General features: G+C 32.8%; 2 protein-coding genes across 2 annotated transcripts in view; one reads left to right on the forward strand and one right to left on the reverse strand.

The window, feature by feature from the left end:
• The first annotated feature begins 108 nt into the window (after window positions 1–108).
• The window catches only part of LOC111701651 (uncharacterized), an 11,779-nt gene continuing 1,408 nt past the window's right edge, over window positions 109–10,479 (forward strand). Inside the window, exons 1-9 of the mRNA XM_023473031.1 lie at window positions 109–273; window positions 466–557; window positions 1,538–1,587; window positions 4,781–4,851; window positions 6,825–6,891; window positions 7,328–7,423; window positions 8,092–8,189; window positions 8,886–9,569; window positions 10,242–10,385. Coding sequence (XP_023328799.1) covers window positions 210–273; window positions 466–557; window positions 1,538–1,587; window positions 4,781–4,851; window positions 6,825–6,891; window positions 7,328–7,423; window positions 8,092–8,189; window positions 8,886–9,569; window positions 10,242–10,385 — 1,366 coding nt within the window. The 5' untranslated portion in view covers window positions 109–209. The remainder of the gene's footprint in view (window positions 274–465; window positions 558–1,537; window positions 1,588–4,780; window positions 4,852–6,824; window positions 6,892–7,327; window positions 7,424–8,091; window positions 8,190–8,885; window positions 9,570–10,241; window positions 10,386–10,479) is intronic.
• On the reverse strand, window positions 4,829–6,050 carry LOC111701654 (uncharacterized). Its single transcript, XM_023473042.1, has 3 exons — window positions 5,906–6,050; window positions 5,320–5,612; window positions 4,829–5,196 (listed from the first exon to the last, which is right to left on the reverse strand). The coding sequence occupies exons 1-3, from the start codon at window positions 5,947–5,949 to the stop codon at window positions 4,925–4,927; spliced, it is 609 nt and encodes a 202-aa protein (XP_023328810.1). The 5' UTR covers window positions 5,950–6,050; the 3' UTR covers window positions 4,829–4,924.

The following is a 10,479-nucleotide window of genomic DNA, read 5'->3' on the forward strand; positions in this document are numbered from 1 at the left end:
TTTTGCATACAATTAAACATACAATTGTAATAAGGAAAAATTTACAATAGAATAAGACGTTGATTTAAAAAAAAGAATTAAAGAAAAAAAAATAATTTATATTTTTTCAGACTGAACCTCTAGTGAATTAAAGGGTTAGTTCAGAATCTGGAAAGTGGATTAAAGGGACAGATCGCGGTGTTTCGAAGTGAATAAAGGGATTGCTCACAATGCCAGAACATGTGCCTATCAAGTCTTATGTGTTTTTCGACTGTGAAACCACGGGGCTCACAGGTAAAAGATTGAAGCTTAACCTTAAAATACCCTTTGTTTGTTCTATTATTTATTACAATTTACAAAACTTATTCTTAAAAAGTCGATTTTGGAGTTTTCACTTAATTCCCATGTTTATTGGGACACCCAGTCCATTTCTGTGCAGTTTATGCAGTGTTGTACAATGTACACAAAAACAAGTTTATTATTTAGCTCCCCGTATCACCGAGATCTCCTTCGTTGCAGTACATCTAGCCGAACTAGAACTGTACTGCAAACATCTTCAAACCCTAGTTCAAGCTCAGGTAATAATAGATATTTAATTTAGAACCATCTCATATTAAACTCAAGGTTGTATAATAAGGTTGCTTACTCACCATGCGCTCCAATGTACGGATCTCATAGAATCCGCATATGACGACACTCTCGCCTTTATAATCAGTGATTTTATCTATCTATGCTTAGGAGACAACATTTGCCGTAAATTGGAGCAAATCGAGAGTAAGCAAAAATTGTATGAAAAAAATTGGATAAAAATAAAATCAATGCCTAAATTTATAAAGACTTTTTTGCCTTTTTTCAGAAATCAGCTTTTAACCGATACTCTGCAAGAAACAAAAATATTTATGAATTTTTCTGTTTAAATTTTTGCATTTTCAAAAATAATTAATGTCGACCTTGTTTTCCATTTTTTTTTTTATTTTACCGTTCATAATCCTTCACTGGGATAATTGAGTTGCCGCAATAAATGATCGGTCCGATCGGTGCAGCTGTTGTGATGTTATTTTTAACAAACAGACCAGTCAAATATATAGATACTCTTACATGTGGATAATACTATACATGGTCGGCGGATATATCAATACAAGGATGAAACACTTTTTTCATATAATAAGTTTAAAAGTAAACAAAGAGAAGCTGTAAATTAGCAGCTTTGCTTTGTTTCTATGTTTACGCGTATCCATGCTGTTTGAAAGCTTAGAAGAACATTTAAATTGAAAGTCGTCTTCATTGTATTGATATATACGACGACGACGGTAATAAATTACATTATACGTTGTTTATTTTATTGCAAAACAGAGAAAATAAAAATTTGTTTCAATTTTCTAATCCTTATATCTTTGCAACTTGCTGTCGTAGTTTTTAAAAAATGAGGTCGCGTGATAATGATAAGAAGTAAGAGTTTGAGACAACTTCTATTTTTTTCACTATAAATGATCAAGATTTGATTCTGATTAAATAACTCTCGAGAATTATTTTTAACATTTAACATTTTTTTGTTCAGATGTCTGGAAAAGGGAATGTGAACGGTTTTGCTCGACATGCTTATCCAAGGTTTATTGAGGGTTGGAACACCAGCCACGACAATTTTTCTTCCGAGCCACGTCATTCTAATTTTCCTCCGATCAGAGCCAACTTCGAGTTTTTATCCTAATATTCTTCTTCTGAAATATTGATTTCTTGGTTCTAAAATTTGGACAAAAATTACGTATGGTGGTGTAAGTTAGAAACTTGGCTTTGAAGAAGAAATGTTGTTGCTTGCCTTCTCTCCCTCGTTTATTATATTGCACAAATTAGTTAATTTTTTTGTGAATAACATAAATTTTTTATGATAATTTTACATTGTACAATTTTTGTTGGATTAAACATAAAAATAAATTCTTAATTATCTCTAATTTATATATTTCTTGGTTTATGTCGGAAAATCGGATTTTAAATTATATTCTAAAGTAAAGAAAATCAATCGCAAGAACAGTATAATGATTTAGTATGTAAAATTTAAATAAAATTGGTCGTTAACGTTCATAGAAGTAGGGTTGTCAATCGTTTTGGCTAGTCTGCAGACTCGTTTGAAATCGGATTTTCAAGATTGAGACCATTTTTAAAATCTACGCACAAATTTCAATTCAATGAGCCCAATTTTAGGCCTGTTGATCTCAAAATGCCAATTTTTAGGCTCCTAAAGTTTCCAACTAGAGTGAGTAAATTTGGTAAAAATCTCCTTTTGCACAATTTTGTTTGTAATCGGATTTTCAAGATTGAGACCATTTTTAATATCTACGTACGATTTCCGATTAAATGAGCCCAATTGCAAGGCTTATAGATATTAAAATAACAATTTTATACTAGGCCTAGTTCAGGCACTTAACGAACTTGAGGTGAAAATCAGAAGAAAAATAGTTGCCCTGCTGTCTCTAAAGGCTATTTTTGAAGATAAATCTAGGGCCCAAAAGTGTCTTGCTGCTATAATGGTGGACATTTTGAATAAGATTGTAATAAACTGTAGCCCAACATTGTATACAAAATTGTTTAAATTGAGATTATCTTTTACTTTTTACTAGCTCCAGTTGGAAGCTTTAGGAGCCTATTAAATTGTTATTTATAGATCTACAAGCACAAGCCTAAATTTGGACTTATTGAATCGGAAATTGTACGTAGATATTAAAAATGGTCTCAATCTTGAAAATCCGATTACAAACAAAATTGTGCAAACTGAAATTATTTTTATTCTTACCAAATTTACTCACTCTAATTGGAAACTATATAAGCCTAAAAAATCAACATTTTTAGATCTGCAAGTCTAAAATTGGGCTTATTGAATTGGAAATTGTACGTAGATATTAAAAATGGTCTTAATCTTGAAAATCCGATTTCAAACGAGTCTGCAAACCCTTAGTCCCCGTTTTTTTGAGACACCCTGTATATTTTTTCTCTTTTTGAAAAACAAACTTTAACAGAATCCAATTTTGAAATGTTGAAGTTATATTAAAAGTTATCAAAAAGAAAAAAAAAACTATTAACAACACTTCACACAAAGGGAACCCCAGGGGGGATGATAGTTTTCTACCTGTGCGCTCAGTTTGCAGTACTGTACACTTACAACTGTTTACTAATATTGATATACTTTAGGTTAGGCCAGAATCAACTTATACAAAACGAAATATGCAGTGCGCTCTCGGTTTAGTTTATGGCCTATACAATTAGTAAAGGATTAGCGTACGTTGGGGAACTCTTAATGAAAGAGAACATACAAGTATTCTCAGACAAAAACACGGATTTTGCTTGTTTGGTCAATTTCCGATCTTCTACGTGATTTAGAAATAAAGATTATAATAAATAATATAGTGTAGCTTTAAAAATATGGCAGGGTTTACCAAAACAATAGTTAAATTAGATTAATCCAAAATTAACACAGTAGACTACAAAAGTTAAGTGTTACTTATTGTTTATTGTAATTCTTCTTACAAGGATCTCTTTAAATTCATGAACAGTGAAATAATAACGTCAATATTTTAAGTTCCAAGGGCTTGGAGAAATAGCTTCAAGTGAACTTAATTTATATTTGATAGTTTCAAGTGAATTTCATTCATATTCGATTCAGTTTTAAGGTTCTACGGTATCCTTAAAAAATCTGAACAAGGATGAATGAGAAATTCTTTTTTGTCTTTTAGAAAAACAACATTTCAATTGTGGTTTCTCTATAAATGTACATTGCGAGTTATGATACAGGGACAATGAAACATGCTATAAGAAAAACAACGATGAATAACTCACTATACTCAATTAGATGTTTAAAATCAAACTTGACACTTTTATTTTATTTTTAAACTTGGCCAGTTAAGTTTAAAAACATAAAAATAGTAGTCAAAATGTTCTTATTCATGCGATTTACAAAACGTATGTTAACCAATCTAATGCCTTCACAATTGAATGAAATATAATAAAAAATAAAATAAAATAATTAATATCTAATATAAAATCTTTAAATCTTCAAAAATAAAGATTTATACGTATTTTGAAATACTCAAAAAACCCTCTTTAAAAAAATTCAGTTTTTAATGATTTGAAATAAAGGCAATTGTGTCATGGATATACAATACCTAATATTTCGTCAGTAGATTGGGTACGCTGAAGTGGCAAAATGGCTCAAATTTGGTAATTTGTCGTGTGCTGTGATCTTCACCTGCAAAAGCAATACCAAACTTAAATCCGGTTTTCTTTCACTTAAACAGAATTCGTCATCTATATATAAATTTGGCTTGTCTGTCTGTTTGTATCCAATAAACGTCAAAACGGCTTGGGACATCACGTGACCACAGGGAAGGATTACGAATGATAAAAAAAATGTGTTTTAAAGGTTTTTAATTTTGTAAAAAAATTAAATTCTTGAAAATCCGCGATTTTTTTAAAATCCGCAAAAATTTTTTCTTCCTTGTTATAAAATGTAAAAAAAAGGACATGTTCACAATTTAAATAGAAGATGAGCGCGAAGCTCCCTAAAAGCCTAGTATGACTAAAATTGTAATTCTCATTAAAATATAGTATAACATTGGTAGAGATGGGGCTGAAAAACCCGGATTTTGGCATAATTTGAAACTACATTTAGGTGCCTTAAGCCATCCCATTTGATTTGATTGACAAATTATAAGCACATAGTTATTACAAAATGTTAGTGTCAACTCAAATTAAGTTTTCAAATTCTACGTTTTCCAAAATAATTTAAAGGTAAAATAATCTATTTTTCTAGAGTACTAAGCAAGCTGACCCTGGCGGTAAATCCAATGAAGAGAATTGATCCAATGGCGGAGGAAATAACAGGTTTATTTTCTAATATTTTTTATTTTCTAATGTATTTATCATTTTCACAATATTGTTGACTTTATATAAAAAACTATTGGTTCAGTGACGCGTACAGTCGATCCACGATTCGTTGACACTCTGCTGCAAGCTCCGCGTCGGTTTGTCGTTTAGTTGTCTGCGCGCGCTGTTCAGGTTGCTGCGTGCGTTTTCCGTCCTCTCTCGATCTGGTTCCGGCCGAAATAATATTGTGGTGTAAGAATCGTCCGGCCGTTTCCTCCTGTGTTCCCGGTGAGCCGATATCTCTTGCACCAAACTGATTTGAAGTAATGTCCTGGCCACCAAACTCCGAAGAGCCACCAAACTCTTAAAAGTCTATTTTCTTAATCTGAACTCTTCTAAATTGGTTTATTAGATTTAGAATTAGCAAACTAATTAACCCAGATTGATAAAAATAATATCATAATAGTTCAGAATATAGAAACATTCCTGATCCGTTTGCCCTTTCCTCGAATCCTATCTCCCGTCCTCTGAACTCACTAGAACCTAGTTCCCGTCCTCCAAACTCACTAAACCTGAGTTCACTAGACCTGGTTGTCTGCTGCTCACTAGATCTGCTCTGCTGCTGCTGTGAAGGATTTTGCTGAGGATTGGCGGCGTAGGAATCTTCGGCGGATGTTCCTCTGTATCCCTGAAACTCCGCCCCAGGGTTGTATCCGGGAAGGAAGAAGGTTTCCTGGTTTCCTCCGCCACCGGCGTTTCTCTCCGCCGCCTCCAGGTCCCTGTAATATTTTTAACAGTTAAGGAGTTTTTATTTTTGTTTTGATACTGCATTATGGTCAAATTTTCTTATTTTAAACTAAAAAAATTGATATATAATCCAAAACTGATCGTTGAAACATCTTTCTTAATTTGCATATTTCTTCTGCCAGAATCAAAATTTGATCTATTGTAAGAAATGAAAAGGTTCAGATAGAACAGATAGAATTAAAAAAAAAAATTTCTTACACTTTGCCAAAACTTGAAAATATAGACTAAAAACTCCTTATAAAAATGAACCAACTGAAGGCACTACCTGTAATAGCTAGAGAGGATCCAGGACTGATCTGCTGACATCATCGTAACTCTGGGTTCTAGTTTTAGCACACACAGTGAGAAAAGGTTGAACGGATGTATGAATACTAAACAGGAATCATGGAGTAGGTTGACTTTACGAGTTCTGTAGGGAAACTGGTTTTAGCTGCTTAGTATGTGAATAGAGCATGGTGTAGGGGGGGGGGGTGAACTGACCGCAACCTTCTCCCCCCTTTATTTACAATATAACTCCGCCCTCTAGGACGGTGGAACAGACTGGTAACCCTACCCCCCCCCCCTCTGTAGTCTGCTCATCTTGAACCATCCCTAGGCCCCTCCTCCCCGGTACTATTCAACATATATTATTCAAAATACATATACGACATATATATATATATATAATGGATATGAAGGTCATAAAAAACTAACCCGGTCCTAAATAATATGGGAATTTGATCTTTTTCTCTATTTCCGGAGTATATTCTTTTTAAATATAAATTAGTATCTCATTATATATATCATTATTCACCTCTTTTCAAAACCATATTTTAGTACTTACCAGTTTAAAGACGTTGCATGTAGAAACCAACAAAATTATATAAATAAATTTATCATAGTTATAATTATAAATTATATATCAACATCAAACAAAAAACAACAAACAACAAACAACAAACAGCAAACAGCAAACAGCAAACAGCAAACAACAAACAACAAACAACAAACAACAAACAACAAACAACAAACAACAAATAACACACAGCAAACAGCAAACAGAAAAAATCAGCAACCAAAAACCAACAACACAACCAACAGCAAACAGCAAATAGCAAACTAAAAACAATTAAACTTATAAAAATCCAATATAAGATATATAATATACAATTAAAGTTGTTTTTAACAAAAATCCATTTTAATAGGATTAAGTAATTACAGCTTGGAACACCAGGCTAAATTTAAAGATGGGCCCGCGCAAACCATTGGAAGGTTAGTTCAACAAAAAATAGCTTTTTTTAATTTGTTAAGAATGTTATTTTACACAGAGAATTATTTAATCTATAGAAATTAAAATAAAAGTATGATCAGCTAAAAAGAAGAAAATAAATTTTGCTAAAATTAAAATTCGAAATTTAAAAGAAAATATTATAGAAATTAGTTATTTTTCTTACTGGATCTGAGCTTTGAAAATTTGAAAATAATTGAATGACAATTTTTATCTTAATATGTATTATTAATCATTAGATTTTTATCTTTGACTAAAAATATTGAAATTAGAGATTTTTCTTTCCATTTTCAGGAAGCTTTTGAAATGATTGAAATTAATTTATTTTAAACTTCCTTTTTGTCAATTTTTTTAGATAAAAATTTGTCAGATCAAAATATTTGGCTTAAGACTGACAGTTATATAAAAGTTTTATTTAAGATTCCTTGAATCGTTGGGCGGGCCTGTTTGCCTGGTGGCGCACAATGGAAACCGGTTTGATTTCCCTGTACTGCAGAAGGAGATGGAGAGAGCTGGGTAGGACTGTCAACGATTTTTTTTATGACCATTGAGCCTTTAAAATAAAGGGGTATATAATCAAATAAAATGTGGTACAGTCCCGTGTACAGTGTACAGTCCCGTGTACAGTGTACAGTCCCGTTTGGCTTTAGATAGTCTGTATGTGTACTGTACAATGTACATAGAAGTGTTAATCGTTTCGGTTGGTTTTTTTTCAGAACTTTTGATAAAACTTGCATTATTTCAGACCTGTATTTGATAAATTTAAATTTAATTAAACTTTGCAATATTCTATTTCTATCCTTAAAAAACAAACAAAATGTATACCAAAATGTATACCAAAAATCGATAGTTCTTGTTTGATTTTTATATATTATCTCGAAGTCAAAGTTTGGCATAGTGTAAGAAAAGCAATGTTTAATGTTTAACATTACTAGCTGCGTTTTCAGTTGAAAGGGTTTACTTGAAAATTATAAATAAACTAGGCCAGGAATTTATGAATAAATAGTTAATCTTATTTTCTTCAGTAAAGGTAATTAACAAATATGTTTGTCAGATTGAAACTGTGTGTTTACTGTTTGCCTAAAATTATGAATAAACTTAGCTAGGAATTTATGAATGAACGGAATTAGTTAAATTCATTCTTAATTCTGGTAAGTGGATTAACTAATCTGTATGTTGACTAGACTGAAACTACGTGAAGATATCCTGGGAGTGGATTCTATTGTTTTTTTGAGAGATTTCTACAAAAAGAGAGAAATCCAGACCAGCGGATTCACGCCAGGTCACATCTATAGTCTTCGTAGGATATATCAATACAACAAAGACGACTTTCGATCTCAATATTTATTTCTACCAAGCTTTCAAACAGTATGGATACACAATGCACATAAACATGGAAACAAGGAGAAGCTGTCAATTAACATCTTCTCTTTGTTTACATGTAAACTTGTAATTTGAAAAAAAGCCTGTTAGAAATCAAAACTTAAATCGAAAAGTCGGGTTCATTGTATTGATATAAACGCCGACCACGATGCACATTTGAGGATTTAAAGGGACTGTCAACATTATTTTTGAGAGTTTCTTTAACAAAAAAGTAAACTTTAAAGAAAAACGGATTTAATCAGATACATAGTTCCCCTCATAGGATAAAACTTCAGACACGGTTGTACGGAATTTACGGAATTTACGGAATTTACCGAATTCACGGAATTTACACTGTCTTTTCCTTATATTCATGATTCCCTCTGCAACTGTAAAAAAATTTTCTATCTAATTAAATCGTTTAAATCATTAAGCTCAAGACAGAAAACTTTTTTAAATCGTCAATTTTTATAAGTTTCAGGTCGTCTTTACAGTCTCATAATTTGTTATTTGTTATTAAAAAACAATATTAAATAATAACATTTTTCCTAACAATTTTCTGCTACCACTTAATAGCCTTATTTTATGGAAAAAAATAATGAATTTCTTTTTTCAGAATCTTTTTCCAAAGTTGCCCGTCCTCTCCCCTTTACAGAGGTCAAGATACCCAACACTTCCGCTATAGCAGCTCTAGAACCGGAAATCACAAAAAACGAAACCCAGAAACCGGACACTGACAAAACACAGACAAGCCCAATATTAAAATTGCCTGGCCGGGATGGGTTGGTAACTAACCCGGAATCTGAAGCGCTTCTAGCTGTTCTTGAAGCTGAACATGAAGCTAAACGCTGGACAACCCAGAGACCGGAAACTAAGGCACTGATGAAATTATCGGTGATAGATAATTTTTTAGCTGAAGCTGATTATAAAGCTAAACTGGAAGTTCGGCGCAAGACACCTCATGACTCCCAGCCTCATTTTTCTCTTGAACTTCCAGAGATAGAGGATGATGAGAATAAGAATGAGAATGAGCAATCTTGTGTCTGTGAAGAAGGTGATACAGAAATTTGCATTTACTGTGAGAGAGAATTTATTATTTACATTCAATCTGGCAATGACTCAAGTTCCGTCTTTTCTCAAGAAGATTGTTCCAGCATATCATCTAGAGCCGATGAGTGCCTTCTGAATGTACTCCACTGTAGCCATGAATTTTCTACTCCCACTAAACAAGATGGACTCCTACAGCAGTCTCCTTTCATGACTCCACCTCATAGCGCTAAAAAACGCCCCGGATTGAAAGGTAAGACAATGAATCTATAAATGTAAAATAGTAATATCTTTTTTTAAAATCTGATCATAACTCAAGAACCCCTGGACTGACTTGCCTTAAATTGTGATTAAGGATCTCGGTAAAACATGTGAAATGGTCTTTGCTTAGTTAAAAAACTCTGAATGGAGAGATTGACTTTTTAACAAAAATTGCCTGGATTCCCGAACTAGACAAGCTGTTCATAGACATCTTCACTTGCTGTTCCTTCAGTGTACAAATCTATCTTTAACCGCATTAAATCTGGAATTTGTGAAACATACTTTTTAATTATTTTGAGTTAATGAGCTTATATTCCTTGCTAGGCGCTCGCTTATAAAATATAGGGAAAAACATTAAACAATGAAAAGTTGAATTTTTGTTAGTTTTGTCATTTATTTTATTCAAAACAAGCTTGGAAACCTAGCTTTGCCTGCAAGGGTTAATAATAGCAGAATTCCAATTATAAATTCATAAAGTTAAAAGCCAAAAGGTTTTGTTCCTGGATGCTAGATGGGTCGATCTGCTGAACAATCAATGATTTCAAGGATGTGCATAGCGAGGAAGGCTGAAGCGAGTAATTACCCCAGAAGAAATTCTGCGTCGGATCATTTTTTGAAATTGTTTCCCGTTAAACCCAATAATTATATCCGTTTGATTCTTTAGAAGATGGTAACGAAATCGAGATTAAGATGACTAAACCTGATGTCCTCAGTTCTCCACTTCAAGCTAAACCTGACGTTCTTTATCCTCCTCTGCAAAATAAACCTCTATCGTTTAGTTTACCAGCAGTTTACAAACATCTTTTCGGTGAGTGTGGAGTGTGGAGTGTAGAGTGTAGAGTGTAGAGTGTAGAGTGTAGAGTGTAGAGTGTAGAGTGTAGAGTGTAGAGTGTAGAGTGTAG

The sequence above is a fragment of the Eurytemora carolleeae genome, unplaced genomic scaffold (genome assembly GCF_000591075.1).
Source record: "Eurytemora carolleeae unplaced genomic scaffold, Eaff_2.0 scaffold294, whole genome shotgun sequence".
NCBI classification, from domain to species: Eukaryota; Metazoa; Arthropoda; class Copepoda; order Calanoida; family Temoridae; genus Eurytemora; species Eurytemora carolleeae.